Source organism: Numida meleagris, chromosome 3, assembly GCF_002078875.1.
Source record: "Numida meleagris isolate 19003 breed g44 Domestic line chromosome 3, NumMel1.0, whole genome shotgun sequence".
NCBI lineage: Eukaryota > Metazoa > Chordata > Aves > Galliformes > Numididae > Numida > Numida meleagris.
In genome coordinates, this window is record NC_034411.1 from 88,719,100 (window position 1) to 88,746,486 (window position 27,387).

The 27,387-nt window shown below is 44.5% G+C and overlaps 1 protein-coding gene across 4 annotated transcripts in view; it reads left to right on the plus strand.

Annotated features, from left to right (window-relative positions):
• The window catches only part of ELOVL5 (ELOVL fatty acid elongase 5), a 38,960-nt gene continuing 15,375 nt past the window's right edge, over nt 3,803-27,387 (plus strand). The window contains exons 1-2 of one of the 4 annotated variants that reach the window (XM_021391253.1): nt 3,803-3,858; nt 26,151-26,216. In XM_021391253.1, coding sequence (XP_021246928.1) covers nt 26,159-26,216 — 58 coding nt within the window. In that variant the 5' untranslated portion in view covers nt 3,803-3,858; nt 26,151-26,158. Of the gene's footprint in view, nt 3,859-4,633; nt 4,755-4,910; nt 4,935-14,370; nt 14,395-26,150; nt 26,217-27,387 lie in introns of those variants that run through there. The other 3 variants (XM_021391252.1, XM_021391251.1, XM_021391254.1) reach the window with 3 other exon arrangements.

Below are 27,387 nucleotides of genomic sequence, written 5' to 3' on the forward strand. Positions count from 1 at the left end.
TAGCAGCTACTTAGCCTGTTCTCTTTGCTTATCATTGCATTAAGGAGCAAGTTGGTTTAGTGAGGACAGCTGTGTCTGCTGAGGCCCCTTGTCATCTCTGCTGCAGATAGCTAGGCTGGGCCGCTCTTGGCTTGGCTTTCCACAGTCCTCAGCATTCTGCCTCTTCTTTCAGGACTATGATAGTCCTGAGACACACATAAATCCCCTATGGGACCTCTGGATGAAGTAAGTTATCTAAATGTGAGGCATAATTTGCTTTATGCCTGTCTTGGCAATCTTTCTGTCTGAATCCCTGATAATGTTTAATCGTCCCTCTTCTGAACTCCAGCCTCATCGATCCCGCTCTGATAACGAGGTCTATGAAGTCCATCCTGAGCAAACACACTGACAGCATTTCCATCAGCACTCAGCAATGAGGCCAGCAGCGATGTCTTCACTTGTGAAAAATTTGCAGATCTTCTAACAAAACACTTAGAAATCCAAGGCTCAGTACGTATGCAGCAAAAAAGGACACTGACCTGCCCCTACTCCTTGTTAAACGCTAAACACTTGGTGCTAAAACTACTTGGCAAATTTTAAACTCTTAGAATAAGCATGAACAAACAACCCATTTGTTTACTTAGTTCTCCTGACGGGGTCATTCTGAAATAAAGCTTCCTATGCCATGACCTTGTTCTCATTTTCTGACTGATAAGAGCACGAGAACTTTAGAGAGGTCAGGTGAGGAAAAGCAGCAGCAGATCAGGGAGCTGGTACAATGCTGACAATGCCCGAATTCACCAGCTTCATCTTCCCTCCTATGCTGGCCACATCTCGGGCAGGAGGAAAGGAGCTCTCTCCTGCACAGGGTACCGCTCGCCTTCCAGCAACTACTGGCCCTTGCATTGGCATTCCCTGTGCTCCGTTTCATCCCTTCTTGCATCTGAAGTTGCAGAGGCTGTTATTTATTTTTAAACTACCAGATTGAGTCTTAATTATTTAAGCATCTTCCAGATATAGAAAGTTGCTTTGGCTGTGAAAGTAACACTCAGTGCAATCATATCTCATCAATAAACCATGGAAACAAATGTGTACACCTGTTGGGAAGCAACTTTATTTAACGCACATTTAAAAGTCAAGTTCAGATCTACAGATGTGAAAAGACCTAATGTCGGTCACGTTTCAATGAGCACATGACATTTTAGCACAAGTGAGAAAAAAATGGGACTTGCACCTAATGCCATTAACTTTGTTAGGAGCAAGATTGCTTTATCCCCCCTCAAACCAGAAGGAACACCTCTGTGACACCCAAAATGAAAACTTGCACAAGAGGCCTTCAGACTGGTGTACTCACTTCAGAGTTGTGCTAGCTTTCATTTTTTCTTCCAAAGTAAGTGTTAAAGCTTAATAGGTAAGGACAGTTGTGAATGCTCATACCTTACTGAAAACCATTACAAAGGCTCAAATCACATAAGCAAAGATCATACAGGGGCTGTGTTCCTTCAGAGAGAAAGGGAAATGGGAAACTTGGGCTTTAAAAGCAAAAACCGTACATTTTTTAGTAACTAGGATCAAGAAGTAAGGTAACACAACATTATGGTATGGCCACAACGTCCAGTTTGGAGAAAGCGTTTTTTTTATGTCCCAATCTTTAATAAGGTGGTTTTTTTTTTTGTTGGTTTTTTTTTTTTTTTTCTGCTCACACTGGGCAAGCAAACAGTTAAAACGCTGCTTGATAGAACAGAGTATCACTCTTGGGAACTGTTTGCACACTGAAGTCAAACCAGGCCAGCCCTATATGCAACATGCTGCGTAGGCTAAATGGCCACAGACATAAGACCAGAGAATTACTGCAGAAGAAAAGCTACTGGAAATCATGTTGGCAAGGTTAGCTATCATTTGCACTGATAGCTTCATCTGTATGGCCTTTTCTTACAGTCAGAGGGAAAAAAGATCCTTTCTTCTCCAACTCTCTAAAATTGCTGACTGTGCAGTTCAGTGCTGCCTGTTGAGCACTAATCTTCGATCTTGAATACAACTCAAGCAAAATGCTGCTCTATTCCTCTCCGTAGTGAAGCAAAGCTGCTCTTTATTTATGTAACATTTTCATTTAATTAGCAAAGAGACGGAGCAAACTCTCTTGCTCAAAAAAAAAAAAAAAAAAAAAAAAAAAAAAAAAAAGACAAGGAAAAAGCCATCTCTCTTCCAGCATGAGAGAGTACGAACAGCAACCTGACAGGAAAAGAAATGGGCTGCTGACTTAATCCTGGCGGCCACAATGACCCTCAGGCTCCCTGCTACTGCCTGGTATGGGCTGTCTGAATCCAGTGGGACAGTCTGGGGCAGGTTCTCCACTGAAAGTGCCGCATGTTGGAGAGAAGCCAAAGAGAATATGTTAGGATTCCTTCCTCAGACATTTGACACTATCAGAACAGGCTCCGAATATATATCTAAATTACACAACAAAATCAGGGTTTTATTATATGATCAAGATAAGACCTCACCTTATTTACCACACACACCGCTTCCATTCAAATATGTTATTAGTAAAGCCCTTTACTTCAAACATGGCAAACAGATCAACAGAACCTACCTGTGACCTTTAATTTAGGCTTGTGGCACACCTCATTATGGCAGTCTTTAATTACATTATCCCATATCGTTTTTCACTAGAATGGAAAATGCTCACATAATGAGCAGCCTCTCAATATTTTGTTCAATCCTCAGGAGTCAGTGTGGAGGCTTAACTTGTTGGGCACAGCTGGAGGCAGCTGGACTCCCTGCTGGGCTCCCCATGGGCTCTCTGCATTGGGAGCCAAGTGCTGCCATCCCATCCTATGCCCTTGAAGCCAGCCTGGCACCATGAAACCATAGAAGCATTGAATCATTAAGGATGGATAAGACCTCTAAGATCACCTAGTCCAGCCATCAACCCATCCCCACCATGCCCACTAACCACGTTCCTCAGTGCCACATCTACACAGTTTTTGAACACCTCCGGGAACTGTGACTCCAGCACCACCCCAGGCAGCCCCTTCCAGTGCCTCACTGCCCTTTCTGAGAATAAATTTTTCCTAATAAATATCTGACCTGAACCTCCCCTGGTGCAACTCATGGCCATTCCCTCTCATCCTATCACTGTTACCTGGGAGAAGAGGTCAACCCCCACCTTGCCACAACCTCCCTTCAGGTAGTTGTAGAGAGCAATAAGGTCTCCCCTGAGCCTCCTCTTTTCCAGTCTGAACAACCCCAGCTCCCTCAGCCCCTCACAGCTTCATTGCCCTTCACCAGACACACTCCAGGGCCTCAGTGTCCTTCTTGCAGCGAGGGGCCCAAAACTGAATGCAGCACTCAAGGTGTGGCCTCACTAGGGTTGAGTACAGAGGGACGATCACCTCCCTGCTGCTGCTGGCAGCACTGTTTCTGATACAAGCCAGGATGCCAATGGCCTTCTTGGCCACCTGGGCACACTGCTGGCTTGCATTCAGTTGGCTGTTCCCCAAATCCTTTGGCCCTGCGCAGCTTGCCAGCCACTCTGCCCCAAGTCTGTAGCGATGCATGGGGTTCTTGTGATCACCAACCCACTCCATACCCACGAGGCCAACCCAGGCACCCACAAAATGGCGACCCGATCACTCCCGAACCTTCCACCGCAGCGAAGGCCTTCCCGGCCATGACGTCATACTATCACCCCCCCCCCCCTTCGCCACCCGCACCATCGTTACGTCACGATCAGCCCATGGGGGGCGGGGACGGGGGCGGGTGCGGGGCTCTGGAGCCCCACCGCCCCGCGCCCGCCCCCGTCCCCGCCCCCCGCGGCCCCGCAGCGTGCCAGAGCCGGCCGGTGCCGCCGCCGCCCGCAGCCCGCCGCGCCGTCAGGTAGGGCCGCCGGGCTGGGTTGCGGCTGTCCGTGCCCGGGAGGAAGAGGAGAAGGAGGAGGAGGAGGAGGAAGAAGGGCGCGGGGTGGTCGGTGTGGCGGCGGCCGGGCTGGGGGCGGCAGCCGTGCGGCGGGCTGGGGGCGGCGGGAGCTGAGCCGGGGTTTTCCCCCCAGATCGCCTCCCGAAGAGCATGATGCAATCGGCATTGGCATGGCTACTGCAGCTTCGCGACCCCCCCCCCCACACCCGCCGCTCCGCGGAAGCGGGTCCTTCTCCGTGCTTGCTCTGCGGGGGGGGGGGGGGGGGGGGGCGAGGAAAAAAAAAAAAAAAACGGAATTAAAAAAAAAAACACAAAACGTGGAATCAGAAGCGTTGGCGCCGGAGCTAACGGGAACGGCGGAGCCGGGGGGGCGGCGTCCGCGCTTTGTGCCCCGCGGAAGTCGCTCGGAGCATCCCGAGCCCCGCGCGGGGCGGGGGCGCTGCCAGGCCGCGGTGGGGGCGCCGGGTGGGGCGGCGCGACGGGACGGGAGCGGGAGGCGGCCACGTGCCGTGGGGGAGCGTGGGCTCTGCTGAAAACTTCCCCGTGCTGCTGCCGTGGTGCCGCCCTCCGTCCCGCTCGTGTGCCGGCCGGGGCCGGGCCGGGTGGAGTCTGGCCCCGGGTTGCTCTCCGTCCGCAGACAAAGGCGGCTGTGCAGGGCCGAGCTCTCCCGCCGGGCACCGCTGCTTGCTCGGCACGACGGGCTCCGGGGGGGTGCAGAAGACGGACTGATGGATCCCTCCAGCAGCGGGAGGCTGGAGGTGCTGGCGGTGCCCCGGCGGCGCTGGGTTCCCACGCGGCGTACCGAGCGCTGCTGCGGAAAAACGCAGGCGGAGAGTTCAGCCCGGCTGCCAGGGATGGTGAGGAGGGAAAAACAACACGCGAAAAAGGCGCGGGTTCTGTTGTGTTTAGGATGCTTCCGAACAGGAAGTCTCGAAACCGCTCCGTGCAAACGACACACGCCCTGCAGCTGGAGCCAGGCGAGGGGGAGCTCGGGCTGCTCGGCGGGGCACGGCCCTTCGCCCAAGTTCGCTCCCAGGGTAAGGCAGCGCCCGGATCTGCCGCCAGGCCGCGGCTGAAGCTGGTGGCCCTGGGACGGAGGGCTCTGCCGCCGGGACGCAGCGCGAATGTGGGTTGCAGGCGGAAAAAAAGGGGGGTTGTTTGTTTTTAATGCCGAGTCATGAATAGCACCAAAGGGTTTTGTGATCTAACATAGGTATTCCAGCCTAAGCCTGCCTCGTTCCTTTGCCGGAGGGTTTGTTGGAAGGGTTCACAGCTCGTGCTGGGTGCTGGCGTGCCATTGCTGCCAGGAGCAGCAGCACAAACAGCATCAGGGCTGTAAGCCTGCAGTGCACAGTGTCATCTCCTACTATTCAGCAAGGAAGGCTGGAGCTTCTTCTAAAGTGTGCCTGTATCTGGGCTGCAGTAGGCATAATCTGTTGCTGGGGCAGCAGGTAACCAAAGCATGTGCCAGAACGGGACCAGTTTGCTGGCTGGGGTGTCTGCTGGCAGGCACAGGTGAAGGGTTCCCCTTGAAACTTGTGTGCCTGTGGATGGCTGGGCTTGACGTACTGGAAATCCCTGCCAGCTTTCTGCACGTGTCAAAGAGAGCACTGCACCAAGGCTAGCAGTGGGTTGGTATCAGAGGTGCCAACCAATGGGGCTTGTGGGTCCAGGGCATTATAAAAGATGCCAGAATTTTGGATCCTGTGCTGCATTTCTTGCAGGGCACAAACTAGGCGAGTAATGCATGCTGGGAGCACTTAGGGGTTTCTTTGTGTGTTTTTTGTCTGTAATGAGCAAAGGAAATTGTAAGTGAACTAAGCTAAGTGTCACGGTTTTAGGGACGTGGTTTAGTGGGTACGGTGGTGATGAGTTGGTGGTTGAACGATATGATCCTAGAGGTCTTTTCCAACCTTAATAATTCTATGATTCTAAGCGTCCAGTATTTTAGCATTCAAAAGCAACCAGAGAGCAGCCATGAAGTTAGTGTGCCATGGAGCTTTGTCTTGCAAGGTCAGGAGAAGTTGGTCTGTTTGTCCCACTGTGGTCATAGTCATTTAAAAAGCAATTACACTTTGTGTAGTTTGGTATACTTTCTGTATCAGCAGTTGATTAAGTATCTTAGAACGAAACTCATGTGTATGTGTAACATAAATATAGCATCATTAAGGGTATTTAGCTGGTGTGCTGTTTGACCGACCTTTGGGTATGCTTAGTGCAGTATTTCAGTAAGTTGTTGTCTTCATGTTTCTCAGCAAGAATTCCTCACTGCATTCCTTGCTCTTAGTACAGTCAGAGCTGAAATTAAATATTTTGAATTCTCTCATCTTATCTGTTCTTTCCACACTGACCTTCATTTTATGTTGTTTGTAAGAGGAGTTAGCTTGGAGAAAATACAGTTAACAGAACAACAACAGAGAAATCTGTCAGTTGGAAGTAATACTGTGAGTTTGGCAGGCTCCTGTACGGTAACTTCAATTGCTCGTTCTTGTGCAACTTTTTGGAAAAACGTTTGAAGGTTCTGATTTTTTGGATGCAGATCTGACCATTGTAGGTTTGTGATCTGCTGTGGTGTTCCTGTTCGGGTGGTCACATGTGGAAAGCCCAGCGCTGAGCTGCCGGTGAGCACACTCTTTGTAAGTACTGTTTTGCTGATAACTGGTTAAATGCTTCCACATAGCGAGTGGACCTCATTCCTTTACCTTCCTCATTTTGGGGCCACAAACGTTGCAACATGAAACACTTCTGTGGCTGTAGAGCTCAAAATATCCACCAGGGTACAGCAACATGGCAGCGCTCAAATGCAAGAGTGACTTGCAAGGCCAAAACAATTCCTGTCCTTGTCTCCTACCTGTCTTTTACTGGTCTCAGCAGTACTTGAAGGAGTGAGTCTCCAGGGCAGTGACTGTGCAGGAGGGTAGCTGGGAGGCATTCCAGCTGTCACCATGCAGCAAAGCTGTCACCATGCTGTCAGCTTGCTGCCTGGCCAGAGGTGCCTGCCTCTGAGGCAAGAAGCCAAGCTGCTCTTGTCTAATGCGGAGTTGTCTGCTGGGGAGGCTCCCTCAAACCTGAAAAGCCTTTAGTTTCACTGCTGAGGAGAAGCACATGGAATCATAGATGGTGAGGGATGGAAGGGACCTGAAAGACAATCCCATTCCAACCCACCTGCTGTGGGCAAGGTTACCACCCAGTAATCAGGCTGCCCAGGCCCTATACAACCTGCATTGAACCCCTCCAGGGAATACTTCTAGAAACGATGTGCTATCCTGAGATGTTTCACAAGCTGTTTCCTTCTCAAAGGTACTGAATTCTGTTTGAGATTCGCCGGCTCTTTGTATAGATCGTGAAGACACTTATTTGTTCTGATGCTTTTTGCTGTAAGCTTCCGTGAGCAACCAGTCAGCTTGCTCACTTTGTCTTCTTAATCTCTGTCCTCCTTCATTGCTCTATCTGGAATTATGCTGATACGTGTGAGTACTTTTGAGGCTGTTGGCCTCAGCTCTAGCAGTAACATTCTCCTGCTTTTACAATGTACCAAATTATATCCTTCCAGGACACAACATATGCTTCTGAAAGCTGTGTAATAGACTTAAGAAATTGATGCTTACTGTGGGCTGCTCAGACCTCAAAACACTTGACAAAACTGACAACAATCCTTGTAATCTGTAGCTGTTTTGTCATGTACAGCGTAGTCTCTAATTTGTTTTGTGATTCCTAAATGCGTTAACAGCACACAGGTTCCTGCACTTCAAAGGATTTATGTGTGAAACAGTTTTTCCCTTGGAGATCACGTGCACACACCCAGACAAATAAAGAGAGTAAGTAAGGAATTATGTAGAAGTTAGGCTGTTTGAAATCTTGTTTCCAGTTCAGTTGCTTTTCTTTGTTCAAATAAACGATCAGATCAGACAAATGCTGCCTTGAATCTTGCTGTCAACGTTCCTCTCGTAGTTGCAGTGGACTGTGTATGCAGTCACTCTATTGAAATTGATTTTATTCCCTAAAATGTAATGCCATGGTTTCGCTGTTTATATTTTGGTGTTTGGGACACGTTATTGCACAGGGTAAATAAGAGCACAAGAACAAACTTGCCCGAAGCATGTGACCTGTGAATGCTCTCCCAGTGCGGTCAACATGCTAAAGAATTATTATTTCATTTCCTTGCTGAGATGGTTGACTCACTCGAAGCACAAAGCATCAAACGTTGAGGAAGCATGATGGCAGCCCAGTGAATTCCCTTACCAGGTGCACAACTCTACAGATGTGTGCTGCTTAGCGAAGCTGTCACTTCTCCAAGAACAAATGAATCATGCTACTAAAGCTGAACTCACTGTTGTAAAGTAGGGTCAGGTCTTAGCATCCCAGTGCATCTGGATATTTTGCATGCCTATATTAAAGCATTATTAGCTATATAGGTTGTGCTTCGATGATTCCTTCCTGATGGTATCCATGGAGATACGTGGCCAATCCTTTACACAGAGCAATTGTCTTTGTCCTGTCACTTCCAAGTGCTCCTCTCTCCCTCTTGTGACCTTGACAAAACTGTTATTCTTCTTGCCAGCTGTATTTGCATTGACTGGAGGATAACTGCTTCCTTCCCCTGCACAAATTGAGGCTCTCTGCTGTAAAAGAAATGCCATAGACTTGAGTTCAGATAACACACTAGTTTTTGGAGAATCTGTGTTGATAGATGTTTCTGTTGGTGTCACGAGTTTAGGGATGTTACCAGTAATAGACCAAAACTAACAGGTATTAAGTTGTACAATATGGTGTTTAAGCTTATGAGCCTAAAAAACACATCACAGTCTCCTATGGCTTTAGGCCACATGCATAGCTACTTAATTCATAAACATGTAAATTTGCAGGTGCCTTATTTGCTAACGCTTTTTTTTCTTTTTTTTTTTTTTTAAATAGTGGTACAGACATGCTGGGGAGCAGTTAGGATTGAGGCAGTCTATGTGCTGTGCCTATGCTGGGTGAGGAGCCCCTGGATGGGGCCGGCTATGAAAGATGCCTCCCACCCTGAGCTGCTGTACATTTGCAAGAACCTCAGTACCGAATGGCTCGTGCCAGCCCACTGAAAGTCTGAGGCAATTCCAGCAAGCACCACTTGCCACCAGGCTGCAAAATAAACTAAAACTGTGGTGTTTGTATGTGGGTAGGGGCAACCAGGTTTTAAAGCTCTTAGAAATGAGCAAAAAAAAATCCTTGTATATTTGCCTCTACTTTTATCAGCTGTTAATAGACTTATCCCAGCACAGGGCTGTGGTCTTGTGTCAGTCCTGTGTCTTCTGCTTTGATTTCAGTTGAGATGATCAGCATCTGGGAAACTGTAAACCTTCATGCTGTGATCTTGAAGACTTCCCCTCAGGAGTGCTGTTTCTATGCATGTAATTCAATCAAAAAGCTTCTCTTAACCTTCTCCTGAAGGATTACTTCTTGTTCCCAGCTGGCTTGTAGAAGTGCTGATCGTCTCCTAGACAAACAGTAGGGAGAACCTTTGACTTAAACAACAATAATTAAACCATTAACCAGTTAGCACGGTGGCATTCTCCAATGTTTAACCTTGCCCTTTAAAAAAAGTAATTGGAGAAACTTTTCTGCATGCTGAAGTTTAGCTTGTATGCCAGTTGTGGAGTGTGGCTCTTATCCTTGCCTAAATGCATGCACATCCAGCTCATTCGTATGGTGCTTACAGGCTTCTGAGCTAGGCCTCCCCTCCTTCTCTAGCTGCCCTCCCTGTGACTGTGGGCAGAAGGACATGAAGCTGGATTTTTCTTTGAAGGACACAGCCACATGTTACTTATCATATTATAGAATTGTAGAATTATGGAATGGCTTGGCTTGGGAGGGATCTTAAAGCCCATCCAGTTCCACCTTCCCTGCCATAGGCAGGGCTGCACCTCACCAGATCAGGCTGCCTAGGGCCCCATCCAACCTGGCCTTAAACACCTCCAGGGATGGGACATCCACAGATTCTCTGGGCAGCCTGTGCCCATGCCTCACTGTCCTCTGAGTAAAAAACATAGAATCAGTAAAATAGGTAGAATCTTAAAGTTGCATTTATATGTGGCAGTTATACTTGCATTTGTATGTATATGCTGTGATACTGTGTGGATTGCAGGGTCAGAGATGTTTATAGTGAAATTCTGGGCAGGCATCCCTATCGCCTTCTGCAAAAGCTTCAAAAGTAGCATGGTTGCTGTAGGACACGTGCATGGGGAGCACCAGCAATGTGGTGAGTGGCAGACCCATTGCTTGATGATAGAGACAGAAGACACCAGGTGAGTCAGTAAGGACTGATGCATTTTGGAAGCCTTGTCTGTTCTGTTAAAAATAGACAGGAAAAAAGAAATAGAAGTGGTCCCAGAAAGGTCGCCACATTTCAGTGTAGATCAAGGCCCTGTTGATACCATAGCTGCTTATAGGTAAAAGTTTTGCGTAGACATGAGCCATTGTTAGAGCCAGCTGTGGTGTTGTGCCTCTTACCATGAGATTTTACATGACTCTAGCTGTCTTCTGGTTTTGCAGCCATTACCAGGTTCTCAAGCAATCCTGAAATGTCCAGGGGTCCTTGAGGCACCACTCAGCCCTTGCTTCTCCTTGGCAGGCTCATGAAACCCCTGACTTTGTTACCCTTTCTTCTGCCCTTTCAAAGCCATCATCGTCTGCCTTTGAAGCAATCAAAGGCAAATTGCAAGCCTGACAATGCCTTGCAGAACAAAAATAACATGCTTTGATACTTTTTTATCTTCTGTATTGATTTCTTGCTCTATCACCACTGCTAAGTGGTTGCATTATGATACAGGAAGAGATCACTAATGTTCTTTTCAAGGTTTTGTATCATTTTTTTGAAGACCCCCACCTAATTGACTCATTGTTTCTGCGTACAGTACAGAGCTCATTTAGGTAATGTATTCAGATATAAACTCCAGTTGAGTAACTGCAAAGCTATCATGAACTTTCAGTTGCACGGGCTAAATGCTCCTTGGTTTTACAAAGCACACATCAGGCTCAAATGATGTGCAGGGCTGGGTATCAGTTGCATGTAGCACAAGTCTGTTCTCTGGGTGTTTGTGTGGGCTGGCTCTGTGCTAAAACAGGTACTTAAGAAACTTAAAATAGAGCTTTGAGTTCTCAAGGACACAGTAGGTGAGAACACAGGGGTTTCACCAGGTTTTAGCCAACTTATAGAGAGTGTGGAAAATGATCACCTCGTAGCGATGTGTGTGCTTTAGTGCTATTTGTTGCCTTTGGAGGAGGTGGCCACAACCTACCCGCAGCATCAGGGCTGTAAGGGAATTGCCAAATGCATGCGTGTGGTAGATCATCAGTAACGTTAAGGGCTTTTCTACTCTTCTTCCCTTTCATTTTTCCTTTTCTTCCTTCTCCATTTCTCTCTGCCCGTTTCCCAGCATTGCCCTTTGGAAGCTGGCTCAGCAGATGTTGTGGGGGGTTGTTCTGCAAAATGGGCAAATGGAGCTGAGCTCTGTGCGGAGCCATTGGAGGAGCCCTGGCTGCGGTCAGCAGGTGAAGGACGCGTGTGAGGCTGTGGGCTTGGGCACTGCGCTTCCCCTGTGTGAAATAACAGGTCTACCTAGTGGAGAGTCCCTTTCTGCTGTTTGTGTAGAGGTGGCACGCCTGTGTGGGGGAACCATATGCCATGGTGATAAAACATTGTGGAATGACAATTTCCGATCACTGGGATTGTGTTTAGACATTTAAAAAATAGGTCCACAAAGGAGGTATTTTGGACAAAAGAATGATTTGCTTTTAATGTGCATTAAAAATAGACCCATCGTTGTGATGAGAGGCTGGGGGACAACTTTCACAGAGCCACCATCAGTAAGTGGTTTTATTATCTAAAACATTGTGTTCTTCCCAGACTGTACAAAAAATACACAAAATAGGATCATAGAATCATAGAACGGTTTGGGTTGGAAGGGACCTTTAAGGTCATCTAGTTCCAACCCCCCTGCTATAGGCAGGGACACCTCCCTCTAGAGCAGGTTGCTCTAAGCCCCATCCAGCCTGGCCTTGAACGCCTCCAGGGAGGGGCAACCACATCCTCTCTGGAAATAGGAGCATTTCAGAAGGTAAAGGTCTCGTTTTGCTTCCTGGGCAACTTGTTATATGTTACTGTTCATGTGCACAGAGTTCTATTGTGCAGGCTAAAGAGCATCTCTTTTCCATAAAGTTAGAAGAGTTGTTCTACTAGAGTGATTAATGAAACAAAAGTTAATTCCTTCCCACCTTTCACTCCTGGCAAAAGATGAGTGCTTACAAAATACACTGTAAGTTAGGTTTTCACTTTGCTGTAAGCAGAAAGGAGAAAGCTTCTTTTTCCATATATAAATTACTTTTTAATTATCTAGCAATGTGTTTTTCATATATAATGAATTTAATTATAAGATCTGGGTATTGAGTTAAACTGCTTGGAATTATCAGAAAATCAAAGTCACAGTCATTTTTTCTCAGGCTCCTGCACTTGAGGCTTGTCTCAAATTGCTATCGAGGAGTTAATTATTGTTTCTTGCAGTATAATATGCTTTAATACTGAGCACTGAGATATACTGATAAGTATCTCCTCTGCCTTCCAAGATCCTCATCTTCTGACTGACTAATGTGTTTTTGGTCAAATTCACCTGACGTCCCATGTTTAGCTTTTTATTTTTATCGTTTTCTATTTCTCTCCACTGTTTCTGTTTCTGTTGGAATATTCTTGCAGACTGACCAAAGCACTCAGGCTGCCCCTTTGTGAAGAAGCCTGTCCTTGTCCCTGTCTGTGCAGTCTCTTGATGGTTGGCTCTCTCCTCCTCCACCTTACATCCTGCTCTCTCACAGCTGGTTTGGATTGCATCCATCCTTGGTCCTGCATTTTGCAGGAGAGATACTAATGCATCTTAAAATCTCTCTTCTTTTATATTGTGAACATCTCGGTCCTCTTTTATTGCTGCTTTTTACAGTGCAATAATCTGTCAGTTCATGCTGTAGTGTTTACATACAGTATCTCTATCAGGTAGCTCAGTATGACCTTAGCACGTTCTGTATGACCTTCTGTAACTTAGCATACCACATTTTTCCTTCAGATCTTGCACTTTCCTCCAGAACACTTCCAATGTACAATGCTGTGTGTACAATGCATTTTATTTTGGCCATACTTGAATAGTGTTTTATAATTCTGCCTCAAAAACAGAGGCATCTTTCTCCTTGTCTGTATGCTTTCTTTACCTTCCTTTTTGCTGCAGCCTTGGTTTCTTGCCAAGTGGTGAGAAACAGGTGGTGGAACGGACATGGCCAAAAACTCCTTTCTTCATTGGGTTGTTTTGGGGGGCTATCCTAATTTCCTCTGCTTTTTTTCTCCCAAGCAGGGCAGGGGCAAGGGTGCCCCTTGCATTTCTCTGCTGTCTTCCCCAAGCAGGCAAACTGTAAGGCAGAAGGTGCCTATCTGGTACTGCCCTGTAGAAGAAGGGATGGTTGTAGGGCGGAGGGAGGAGACTCATCACCTTGCTGAGTATGGGTGTTTTGTCCTTGTGTTTGGAACAGATACACCATGCTGAATTACAGTACTCACCCTGCCTTTGCTCTGATGCTTTTGAAAGCGTGAAAAACCTGCACCTTGGCTTGTGTCACGGATGGGATTGTACACTATTTGTAAGAGAGAAGCAGCAGTGTGTTTTATTGCTATAAGGTAGTGCTTTAACAAAACTTACACGACCTAACAAAGTTCATGATGGCGAGGTCACTTGGTTGTGTGCTAACTGGAGAACAGGGTCGGACAAGGCTGTTGGGGAGGCCCTCCTGCTGCATCATGGGGTTTGGAAGGGACCCCCTGGCCAACGATTTATGTCTAAAGGATTATATGCACCATCACTTTTTTGTATCTCTCAATACCATATAGCAAGTTAGTTAGCTATTAGCACATAGGAAGTCTCTCCATTTTTTGAGGAGTTTGGTGTTGGTCGCTTAACTGGCATCTGCCGCAGGTGAGGAGTCTCCACCTTGAGGAGCAACCTTGCGAGGTGTCCCTGTGCTGGGGGCAGGTGCTGGCACACAGCTCGCTACCACACAAGCAGAGCTCCTCGGGGATTTGATGGGATTCACCTTGCTCCATGGGGTCTGTGCCCGTGGCCCAGTTTGCTGCTGGACCGGTGATAGAATTTACCACACGCAGTCCCAAATTGAAGGAAACTCCCTGACCACAATAGCTGTTCGCTTTGTTCCCACTCGACATTATTCAGTCCCTGCCACTTAGGCGTACTTGCCACAAGTGCTCAGTTTCACCTGGTTTTCTGCTATATGTCTCTTGCAGATGTACTAATTGCAATGGATTGCATGGCTTTTGTATTATGTTGCAGAGTAATACTCCAAGGTCCTTCTGTTCTTTTTCTTTGAACAGCAGATCTGGCTTCATACTCAGGAGGATTTATGGGAAACAAAGGATCATCTTCTTCTGCCATCAGGATCACCCCAGATATCCCCATCCCAATCTTCAGGGTATACCAAACCTATGTATATATAGGTTTCCTATAAAATATGCAGTATTGGGTGGGAGGAAACCTGCATAAGCATCATCTCAACCCTCTCTTCCAAATTTTTCCTTTTCTCCTTTTCCTCCTGTAACTGTTTCTGCAATTGTTCAGCTTTTAAAGACTCCATAGCCTTAACAACTCCGTAGCCTTCCTGTCCTCTATTTCTTTCTCTAGGTCCTGTTCCTTACTACCTCTGTTCTCCTTTTCTCCGTATGCAGCTTCTAACCAGGAGCCTAGCACCTTGCAGATAACTCCTACCCTTTTCCATCTGTAGTGCGGCCCCTAGCTGCCTTTAGGTGCTCTTCAGCGACTTTCCAATTTTGCCAGTTGTCATGAGCCCACTCTGCTGAGGAGCTGGAGCTCGTGCTCATTCCATGCCTCCTTATAAGCAGAGATACCACTTGCTGTCTTGCTGACTGCACCATCCTGTTGTGGAGGAGATTGTACACCTCACTCGTATGAGAGCAGCAGCAGTGTGTTTCATTGCTTTAAGGTAGTGAATTTAAAACGCTTATGCAACTTAGTAAGGTTTGTGTTGGCAAGGTCAGCTTGTTGGATACTGGATAGAGAACAGGGTCAACCCCAAAGCTGGAGTTCAGTGCAGCTGGTTTCTTCATTAGGAGAGATTTTAATGGCAAGAGGGTTTCCCTTGCACCAGGAATTTGCGGTGTCTTGTTGAAAGAAAACAGCAGGAAAGTTCTGGAGGAAACAAAATCATTGTGCTGGTATTCCCTGCGGGATTTCTGCAGGTGCCTGAATTTTTAATATTGTGAACTTGTAGAAAATGGCCTGGCAGCTGCCAGACGTGTGGACAATGCTTTTTTCCTTGAGTAATCATCTTAAAGTTCATAGAAAGAACTAGTGATGTGATCACACCTTACCACTGTTATCTTCTCAGCTTGTTGGTCTTTCTCACCCGAAAACAAGCAACAGGGAACTGCAGTGCTTGCATCCCGATGCATTAGTATTTAGGAAACCAGGATATCTATATGTAGAAATACTTTTTTTTCCTAGTTTATCCCAGAGTCAGGCCTGCGTTCCAGCAGCCCTTGTTGGGCTGCTGACCTGGTGCCCCACATCACGTGCACCTCGCTGACTTAGCAGAGCACTTTGGGGGCACAGCCGGTGCAGAGTCTCACACAGGTACAGCCCCAAAGCCCTTTGAGATCCTTTGGAGCAGAAATGCCAGCAGCTGGCTGCCTGTTGGCTTTTTTGGCAAATCTGTGAATGGAATGCTGCCAGGTGCCCATGTTATACAGGAAGGGAAAGGAGTGGGAGAGATGGGAGCAAGGCATCTGTGAGAAGTCTCCTGTGTCCCCTTCCTCTGCTGCTATTCTGTGTCATCTTCGCTTCTGACACTGCTTGTCAGTCCTGGGCAGGAAAAAATCCATCTTGTTTTCCACAGAAGCATTTTATCTCCTTTATCCTGTGGAAAAGAGAGTAAGATCTGAGTGCTTCAAGGGCAGTTGCTTTTCTGAACGATGAGCTCTGTGTTTACACCATTTTGAAGGCGAGAGAGATAGAAACAAGTCTGTGTTTTGTGAGAGTCTATCATTTTGTCAAGGCAACAAAAATATTCTTGAATGTGTCGACCACACCAGGAAAGCATTTACAGAAACCCAGAGTTTGGTAGCTGCAGGATTTTGTTCTGAGCAGCATGATGTCATGACCTAACAGCTGCATCTCAACAAAACTTTTTCCTCCCTTCTCCATGTTGCTTTGCCCACCATTCTGAGAACTGTTTTGGTGCCTTCTTCTATTTAAAGCCATTCATACCTGCCTGACTCTTTTGATAGCACAGCTGCATGCAGTGAATGGTGCTGCCTGGCATGGCACTCAGCATCTTACACTGAAGGTACTGACCATCAGTGCAGCTGCAGCCGTGCTGGATTAGCTCATGTCTTCCAGGAAAATGCAAAAGTTTCAAGATTAACTTCTGGTAACATGTCTGTCTCTGTGAAGAGATGACAACAAGGCAAGCTGTGAGCTGGGCTTCCAGTGTCTTTAGGTAAAAGTGTAGAAAATCACTTTTTCTGGAGGCCTTTATTATTATTATTTATTATTTTTTGTAATGAATGCAGTGGACTGCATATATTTTTCTGTTTATTATATTCTGCTGGGGAATTTCACTTCTCCCCCATGCTTACTGGAAATAGGAGCAAGCACACAAATCAGTAACATGCAGTAACTTGCCTAAAGTTGACTTGTGGAGATGATTTTTTTTTTCTGGTTCCCAAGCACAAGTGGTTCTCCACAAGATGTCAGTTAACCAGCAGAACACAGACTGTAGCTGTGTGGCTTAACAGGGCATCTTGATTTTGGTTTTGTGTGCTCTGTTATCCCTGTACTTGTCAGTGTTGTGTGGTGAGCTGTATCTTTGTGACCGTCACCTTCTCCTGCATGATCTTCCTATAATTTCTTGGCTTTTTGGTGATCACTGTATCTAGTCATGCCGTGGACCCTAGATAATCTCTTTAATTCTAATCCTGTTAGCTGTGCTCAGTGCTCTTTGCTTAGCATGATGTTTCATGTCTGCAGTAAAATCTCACATACTGTTACGGGGCAGATTGGAAGCTTTTGCATATCAAGCTAATAAGTGCAAAGAATATAATTCAGAATTGCAGATGTCCTGTGCTTTGTTTCACTCTTGAGAAGTCCACTGGGCTGACCAAGTTGGTGTGGCTGCTGTGGGGTGCTGAAGGAGATGATGGCTTGCATGGGGGAGCGGCTTCACTTAAAACTCTTTGTATTGCTACTCACTGTGTTTTTGGTGTTTGTTTCTTTGTTTTTTTTATATGCTATTATGAGATGTGGCATGTTTGTTTGTTTGTTTGTAAAGAAAGGAAAGAAAAAGCTGGAGCTCAATGTTGAAGCTGCACAGTGCCCCTGAGCTCTGCTGTCAGTGCTGGCTGCTGGTGGTGGTCACTCAAGACCAGTCTTCTCTGTCCCTTGGACTTTGTTGGCTGTGGTCTCAGCAACTCTGTTACTAGAAAATAACTCCGCTGTGTATTGCTGATACAACTCAGTGTTTGTGTGTGGTGGGGGACTAGCCTTATGACCAAGAAGGCTTATGAAAACAGGCTTCAGGGACCAGACCTTTATTTTCTTCTGTGGATTTAAGAAGTTGACTCGAGGATGAGTACAGTCTGAGATGAGAAGAGTTGCTTTATTAATAGAGTTTTGCAGTCCTTGTTGCGGGTGGCACTTAAATGATGGGAAATGAAAGCTGTGGCCCTTGGAACTTAGCTCCTGGCTCCTCCTTTCTGTCAGATCTCCTTAGCTTCCCAGGCTGCTTGTTGCTGGCTTGCAACAAACAAAACTCAGCTAGCAGTATTTTCTTAACTGCAATACCAGCAAAGCTTTTGGGAAAAAATAAAAAGAGAGCTTCACATTAAAACAGCAGTTGTTTACCAAATACTTGCATGTTGTGTGGGGAGCAGGGGTTTGGAGCAAAGCTGTATAGGAAATGCTACACTTCAGCTTTACTTCCAAAATAGTCAGCCAGTAACTACTGTGCTATATATATATGTATGTATTCTCCATTTCCATCCAGCCTAGTTTGATATGGATTTATCCAATCTTCTGCTTTACTTCGCATTTTTACAAAATCAGTTCCTTAATAGTCAAGAGGTGGTTGGTTGTGCTGCATCCTTGCATGTTTTGGCGCTGTGTGCTGTTCCAAACAAAGCACCTGCATGCTTTGTCTTTTCTTCTTCCTCATTTTATTTCTGTAAATACTTTTGCAGTGTGCACTTTATGACTCCAGCACCATGTTACAAGCTGGCAGCTGCAGTGAGCGGTTCTGTGGTTATTGGATAACATGAGCAGTGGCTGGGCAAAGTATACTGCATTGAACGCTCGATTCCTGGAAAATGCATACTGTTGCAAAAAGCATTTTACCATAGCACCAAAGGATACTGGATTCTCTGCTGCTAATTGGCACTTTGCAGCATGGAGAAACTATTATTTCTAGCTGGATGTGTCCTTCTGGGCTTAAGAGGGACGGTGCACCCCTATTTCACCTGTTCTCAGCACTTCCGTGGGAACATTTGTTTGGTTGCTTCCAGCTTGTTCCTCCCTCTTGGCTATCATCCTCGATGCCCTCCCTAAGGCTAAAGTTGTCCTGTAGCACAAACTGTTGGCTGCAAGGGGATGAAATGCATGTGAATGTCCTAATCCTAGGACATTCAGATCCTAATTCAAGCTAAACTGAGCTAGTTGCGATCTGCTGGGAATGTGATTTAAATCAGGGATCTATGATTTGTCTTGCCTCATCTATCTGGTGATGATTAGATTTAATGAGGTATGGGGTATGAAGGACAATTAACTATTCCATTTTACTGTATTCTTTCTTATATTTGTTTCTATTCTGTTAAACACGTCAGTTACCACAGTTGTTCTTCATTGTGCAGGCAGTCACTGCCGAAGGATTTGGAAAGGTGTGGGAGGAATGACAGGAAAAAGTAACGGCATGAAATCATCCCTCTAATTATCTGGGCAAAGCTCTCCCTTACCCTGTCATTTTCACATTTTTTGAAGTACCATTGAGACTGCTTGAGACTAGCTTCTCCCTTTGTCCTCTGTTTTTTTTACGCTTCCCTGAGTTTTGTACAAATAATTTATTTCTAAGCTTCCTTAATGTTTGTGCTGATGGAGAGCATGAAAGCTCAGCACAGAGAGTCCTGGCGAGTCAGCAGCAGATGGGATGATTTACCACCGATGCAAGTTGGGCCGAAAATCTGCGATGCTTTGCTAGAGATACAGTTGCAAACTGAAGTTTAAAAATAGTTTATTGCATTTTTTTCAAAAAAGCAAAATCTGCAGCACTCATGCTTCATATGGCTTCCCATAAAACAAGTGTACCTATGCTTTCAGATCAAATGGACTATTAGTTATTCTAAACTTCATGTCACTGCTAACAGGAAGCATGCTTGAGGCCTACAAGGGTGTTCAAAGAGGGACAAAAGGGAATCTGGGGCCGGTGGCAAGTTGGAAGACAAAGAAAACATATGTGAGGGACAATGAAGTATTTGGAAATGTGAAGGAGAAACTGGACAGCTTTGGCAAATGTATCATAAAAAGTTGCCAACTTTGGTTATTGGTGCTGTCTTTCCATTATCAAGCCGATGAGCACTTGCAAACAGCAATATGATGACTGTATTTGGACGAGGGACCATTGGTACTTTTGGAGGAGAGAAAAGAGGAGCTACCTCCGCAGTGGTGAGAACTGGGAAACATCAACCAGAAAACATCATTCAAGATTTTCAAAATCAAGCGCTTAAAATTAGGCTTTGAAGTCCTAATTTAAGAACTGAGAAAGTGGCTGATTTCCAAGAATGCAGAGCAGCCAGGCCTGACTATGCATTGCGCTCGGAAGTCAGAACAATTATTTAGAAGTCTATTTTAGGATTTTTTTGAGCTCAACTTGAGGCGCTTAGATTTGATACATGGCATCTGTTATTTCAGGGAGTTCTGGAGCAGCAGGATAAAAGCTGAAGCCTGCTTAAAGGGGGCAGGCACCTAATGTGTTGAGCATTCAGCCCAAAATGTTTTGTTGCTGTTGTTTGGTTTGTTGATAAAAGGGTGCAAACCTTCAGGTTTTAGTGACTGGTCTTCGGAACTGCAAACTGAAATTCGGACCTGGAAAATAAAGAAAAAAATCAACAAGAAAATGTGACCAAGAATTCATTAATAAACTTTTGGCATAAAACCCCCCAAAATGTGTTTTCTGTTGAAAGCTTAGGAGAAGAATTTCCTTTGAATGGAATAAGCTAGTAAAACACTTCAGTACTTAGCAGTTCTTTAGTCATGATGTTCATTAGAAGAGGATGTTCCCACTGCTGTATGAAAAACAGTGATACATTAGTAAAATCTCCTGAGAAAAAAACACATCTTAGTGTAGCCTTTGGCCTGTGCTTTCAGCTGCCAAGGATCACTTGTGCCCACGCTGAGTATCTCAGTAGCATTCAAGTTTTCCACCCGCACAATCTTGAGTATGTGTGTGGAGCGCTAGAAGTAGAAAAAGCATACAAAATGTTCTGTAGATGTCCAAAACCCTATTTAGATAAGTCCAGAGGATTTTCTGAAAGAACGAATATTTTTATGATAGGCCTTGATCTGGTTGGAGCAACATGAAACTATAGCCTTTGTTATGTTTGTGTTGCGGACTTAGAAGGTCAGTAATTAAAAAGGCCTGGGAATGTTTTATGAAAATTAGGGTTGCCTAGAGATGCCTAGTAGCTTTAAAAATATGAGAAGAGTCAAAAATGTGATCTCTCAATGTGTTTCTTACTTCTTTGATATAGTACTTGCTACTACGAGAAGGCGAAGGCCTAGTTAAGGTCATCTGTACTCTGTGTTTCCTGTTAATATCTTCTGTCCTCTTAGGGACAGCTTTATGCTCTTCTCTAGTTACAACTAAAAAATGTAGACTTTTTTGTCTCTTGAGCTGTATGATCTGAGTAACTTGGATATGTTCATGCTCCATGCCACCTAGTCAGTGTGAATTTTCCCTCTTCTTTAGGATGGAACACCAGACCTCAAAAGATAAAGGTCAAAACAACCAACCTCTGAAAAAAAAAAAAGTATTTTTAACATTCCTGTCCAAACCTTTCTACCTGTAGAACCTCTAATTCAGTGTGCTCATCCTGGGCACTAACAAGTGCTTAATGCATCTTACCTCAGCCAGGACAGGTAATGCCGTATAAGTAATTGCAGCAGCCAAAGCCACAGCCTCTTGCCTGCCAGCTTTAAACTTCATCTCATTTTCAGAAATCAGTGGTTGTCTGTGTTTTTGATTGCTTTACGAAGTGTTCTTGTAACATACAATCTGCAATGGGTACCTTACAGCCTAGCAATACCATATCTCTGCTTACAGAGTGCAAGTCATAGAAGAAGTTGAATATAAGCCAAGGAAACAGACATTTGGTACTTTGAAATAACAACCTGGAATAACGACACATCCCTGTCTAGTATGAACAAATAAGTGTAGGAAAACACTTGGACACAGGGTCACCCCGACAGTCGGCAAAGGGAAAAGACAAACCCCCGCCCGCCCGCGTGGGAAGCAGCAACTCAGTGTGAGTTCAAATAGCTTCAATCTATTAGGGCAGCAGCCCTCTCTTATATAGCACACTTGTTTACAAGACAGGTGCCCCACACATATCAAACAAGATAGGTGTTCCACAAACATCAAAAGTGTCTCACAAGAAAGTGTCTCAAAACTATATCATTTCCCAGGCTATTTTAGAGCACAGCACCTGCTGTTAATTAAAGCACTACAAGCAGTAAATTCCACACATACACAGCTTACTTCTTATCTAAGGTCATACCATAAATCTTTGAGAAAAGTCAGCTACGCGCTACCAGGCATGCAATGTTTCCCAACAAATAAGCAGTGTGCATGTTTCTTTTTTTTTTTCTTTCTTTCTTCTGGGAGTGGGAAGGTGTTCATGTTTTCACTGGGACTGACTCTCTTCCATCATCTTACAACCATGTAGCTACTTTCTGCAGGACCTTCGTCCTTCCATCTCTCCCAGCTTGTTAGCAGCTTCCTTTTTGGTTTCTGCTGGACTTCGTGGCATAACACAAAGCGATATCTCATGGCCTTCATGTGTGCCGATGGATTCTATCTAATGCTGGTAGTAGCTTCACAGTCCCCTGAATTAAGACTTCTAATATATTGAGTGGTCACTTGTGAGTGGGTAGATGCCCGAGTTCTTCTGAATTCTGATCAGACATCTGGCAATTTTATATCTGGCATTAGCATATCTTAGTATGTGTGAAGAATTTCACAGTTAACAGTAGCAGAAATAGATCTGGGCACATTACAGACTTCTTTTTGCTATAAGCCTTAATGGCTTTTTTGATGGATTTCCAAACTCTGCTCACTTACCATCCTAAAAATGATAGGGAAAGAGAAAGTAAGAGCTCGTTTCATTCTGCTGAACATAATTGATAAAGTCAAGTAATTAGGATGGATCCTTTCCTCATTTATGAAGACCATTCTTGACCTTAATGAGGCTTATTTGAGAGCGCTACCATGATTTTTGTGTGTACTAGGAGAGCAATTAAAATACAATGCATTTTTCAGAGTGTACTGGAGGTCTGGTTTCTGTCCTTTAATGGGAATACCCATAAATTCTGAGAAATTCCCCGTGTGCCTATATGGAAGACTCTCTAGCATCTGTAAAAATCACTTCCTTTTTATTTTATTTTGCTTAAAACACCAGATCCTTGTTTTCCTAGATTAAATATTTGGACCATAAGGAGTAAAGCCTGTTGTAGGTTGTAAATCTGAGCTCTCCTAGATTCTGATCCGGACTGCCCTGGTGTTCTGGGGTCCTACTGTGCTGATAAAAATGTTAGCAGAGAGGATGATTCATTTCCTGTCCACTGTAGAAAGGCAAGTTAGAGAATCACAGAATGTCAGGGATTGGAAGGGAAAAATGATGTATATGATGAAAGCACTTGTTTTAGAAAGTAGAGCGTGACATAATTGGGTAATTTTCTTTCTCACTCCAGGTGCCAACTGGTGCCTTGCTGTGGTATATGACTCGGGGGTAAAGGAGCACTGTAGTTATCTGTTCATGTATGTAGTAAGCTTCAGGATTTATTTATTTGCAGTATTAGGAAATGTGCCGGTTACAGTGTTTCAAATAGCAACGGGTTTAATTTTTCTGGAAGTCGATGTTCCTCTGAATTGGGAAACTATTCTAATTAAAAAAGAACCCTTGTAGTTGCTGCAGTTGAAGCAGTGTTTAATGTTGTGCAGTTATTGGCAGCAGACTTGATGCATTTTCACATGACCCCCCTCTGGAACAAAAGCAGATTGTTTCACTCTGTTTTTGTATTATACAAATGAGTTCCTTTTGAAACAATTTCTTTTTTTTCTGCAAATTCTGGAAATGGACACTAGGATTGGTCCTTCCTTCACCGTGCCTTTTACAGTATGCTGTATAATAACCATGGAACAAAAGCTACCTGGGGCAGCAGCCCTCCTAGGTGAGACCTCTGCAGAAAGCCTCGTTTTGGGAATGAGTTCTTCTTACAGTTTTATGAAAGGATTGAACATGGAGTTTCATTTCTTTCCTTCTTTGCTATATATAGCTTGATGTGATTTGTTTCTGCTTTCTGAGTTGTTTTCGTATCTGAACTTTCTTTCAATGTCCAGCAAAAAAAGAATAAATAGCAAGTCAGTTATGAATTGAACTCAGTTTGTGTAACAAATCCTTGGTTTTGAATCAAACTCTACCATCTCAAGTTTTCCCCTTCAAAGCGGGAAGCTGAAGTTAGAAGCAGGTTATGGTTTATCAGATGAACGTGTAACTAAATTGTTACTGGATCAAAGGAGCAACTCATAAGATGAATAAGTGAGGGTTTCAAACAATAAAATAAATTATCAGCTGCAGAGTGAACGCTTTTCCTGGGGATATTTAATAGCTAACAGATCAAAGAAAGAAGCTTGCTCTGGATAATTTTATTTCTTTTCCTTGGAAATCAGGTACTTATCTCTAAAAGTTTTCCTGATGTTCATGCTTCTGATAGTGTAGCCTTCTCAGTTATATGTCAGTGCTCCTAGGATACCAGCATGCCAGCAGCACTCATAAATTGTGTCCTAATTGGTGCTGTAAAGCAATTTAAAAAATGTATGTTCTTGTGAAGTGGATACTTATTCGAACCAGACTTCTTCAAAATTCAGAATGGGGAAATAAAGCTGGCATGAATCTGGACTACAAAAGACTTTTGATTTTCCCTGTTATTTTAATTGAACTCTTGTTGGTTTTTTTTGGTGACCGAATTTCAGGGAAGTTTATGCGTCTTCATGTAGTTCAAAACATTAGAAATGGCTGTGTGTGCACAGATTAAGAAAGTCCTCTTTTGTGTGTCCCTGAAAATGCAATGTGTAAAGATGGGGTTGGGGCACAGCCAGAAATCCTCGAAGAGTACTGTAGCCTCAAGGTTACAATGTGGTGGAAAGGATATGGGGTTATAGAGAACAACAAGTGATGTAAATACATTCTAGTCCATTTAATTCTCCTGGTCTCATGGGGAGTAGAAGCTGAAATGAAATTGAAGCCCCGCCTGCCCTGCAGGCAGCCACAGAGGTGGACTGGGCTGTGCGGGACCCTGCACACCGCATCTCCTTGGCATCCTGCTTTGCTGTTCTGCTGCCCTCAGGAGAAATTGAGGTGTCAGTCCTAGCCGACATAATCTTCATTTAACTTGTGTAAATCAGAAATATCCTAAAAACAGAGTTCTAACAGGTAAAAGTAAGATGTTTCCTTAGCTAGGAAAAAAAAAGAAAAAAGATTAATTTCTTTGTTGTTAGCTGTATACAAACTTGAAAACTTGCATAATGGTTTCAGTTTTCACTGTATGTTGACCTTTTATGGGTTGCTAGCATTATTTCCGTGTAACTAAAAATTGCTGTTAATGCAAGTACTTAAGGGGAGAGAAACATCAGGAAGTGAAAGTTATCCTGCTGAAAATGGGCAAAATTATTTTAGTGAAAGCTCTGCCCAGGAGTTACAATTTGAAGATATTAGAAGGAATTCTGCATAGAAAAGAGGAAATTATATGTATATATAAAAGCAAAAAGAAAGTTTCTTCCTCTTCTCATAAGAATTTCATGAGTGTCCCAAGGAGGGCTACAAAGGTGGAAGAGGGTCTGGAGGACAAGAGGTGTGAGGAGCGGCTGAGGTTCCTTGGCGTGTTCAGCCCAGAGCAGAGGAGCTGAGGGGAGGTGTCATGGCGGCTGCAGCTCCTCCAGGGAGCGGAGGGGCAGCGCTGAGCAATGCTCTCTGGTGACAGCGACAGGGCCCGAGGGCACAGCATGGAGCTGTGTCAGGGGAGGGCAGCTGGGGGTTAGGGAAAGGGTCTGCACCAGAGTGCGATGGGCATGGAACAGGCTGCCCAGGGGAGTGGGCACAGCCCTGAGCTGCTGGAGTTCAAGGAGCGTTTGGACAGTGCTCTGAGACATTGGGCTTGAATTTGGGGTGGTCCTGTGTGGATCTGGGATCTGGAGTCGATGATCCTATGGGTCTCTCCTCTATCTGAGGAGTGTTACTTCATAATAGTTCGCCTGTAAGGAAGTAGTGGAAGTGAAGATCTTCATGCTGTGAATTGCAATATTTTCCTTCCTTGCCTGTGCAGCTCTCTGTTATTCCATAGTTGTTCATCTGTTAGTTTTATGGGCTATTAATCACAGCTGTAATCAATCACCTATTCACAAAGTGACAGAGAGCCAGTTCTCGCATTTTTCCTTCCCTTTCTCCTCCCCAGCTAGTGTTGCCAACTATTTGAAGTTCTTTGTTAAAATAGCTTCACAGTATTTATTTGGGGATTTCAATGTTGCTGTTTTTTTCAAAGTCCAACCCTCCTCCTCCTTGTAGAGCAATCTGGCAAATTGGCAAATTCTCATCCTATGTTTATACTCTTAAAATACTGAACTAGAAAGATCTTTGGGTTAATCTGAACTTATTGTTTTAAACCTCTGTGTTTCTTTATCTGTGATTAAATGCACGTCTTTACAGCTGTGGCTCTCTGACACTAGAATATGTTTTCTGTACGTGATACGTGCTAATAATGTCTAGTATCTGTCTGCAATTTTTGTATATTAGTATTTTCTCTGTTAACTCTAGCAGTTGGTATTCAGATAATTAAGCTGTTTCTGCACAGTAAAAAATAACTAAGTTTCTCTTCATTCTTCCATTTCACCAGATTGTAGAATGGAACGTCTGGATAAAACAATCAATAGCTACCTGGATGTTTGGCTTGGACCCAGAGGTAGGCTTTTTCAGAAAATAAAATAGTATAACTGATGCAAAAGTACAGACATGGGAGTAGAAGAAAGAACATTTCTAGCATCCTGACTTTAAAAAGTGATCAGTTTTCTTAGTATCTACAGAGCAACATAATGTGTGATTCTATAATAAATTTGTAATGTCTTAGTGCTTGTTCTCTTCTGACCTGGAGAGCTGCTAATTTTTCAGCTACAGCAATCAGAGATGCTGTTCTTTTTACTAGCAGTTACATGCCAGTGTTAGCCTCAGTGACCTACTTATCTCACTCAGGTCTTTACAGGTTTTGTCTTAGAAGTTAATAATAGGTTGTATTGGAAAAAAAAGTCTTGTTGGAATTTGCATTTGATGAAATAAAAATACTCTTATCCTCATAATTGAAGCTGCTTAATTAGTTTTCACTGAAATTAAAAAAAAAAGTATTTTTTAGAATGCATTGCTTCTTTGAAACCATTCTTTTAAAACAAACAGTGGTTTTTTTCACTGGAAAAAAGTTCACAAGTGGAGAGCAGAAATCCTGCTGAGCCTAAAGGGAGAGGCATTAGCACCAGAGCAGACAGTGTCCTTAAGTGAGGGCTTTCATCCAGGCTTGGTGTGATCCCATAACTGGCGTGCATAGTTAACCTATGTGGTGTTGCTCAGTGCTTGTTCTTCCTGTTCCGGTAGCATATTTCCTCCTGCTCCCTACCCTCTTTCTCTATCCAAGTGAAGTTCCTGCTGTTGCCTCGCCTGACGAGGTCCACTGGGGAGTTCCTGCTCTGCTGTGGAACAGGTCTCTGATCCTTCAGAGAGTGCTTTCTGCTTGCTCTTGAGTTGCTTGGTGCCCCGGTTGTGCTCATCTTCATGTTAAAGCTGTTCAGTTTAGTCAGGATGTTGTAATATAACATACTGTCTGTGCTTGCGCATGGCCTGTATTTGCCATGTTTTGAAAATTAAGGCAGCAAATGCAAACAATTCCCAGGTTTTCTTAGCCATTTCCCAACCTACATTTTAAGGCCTTATTTCTTACGTTCAGGTTCCACATTTGACTCCTTTACAATGAAGACATTGCTAGTTTATGGTTTGCCAAGCATGGCTTCTGTCCTTTAGACGGGGCTTAGGTGAAGGTAGTTAAATGCTGTGCTGTTACTGGGTAGGGACCACACTGTTGTAGTTCA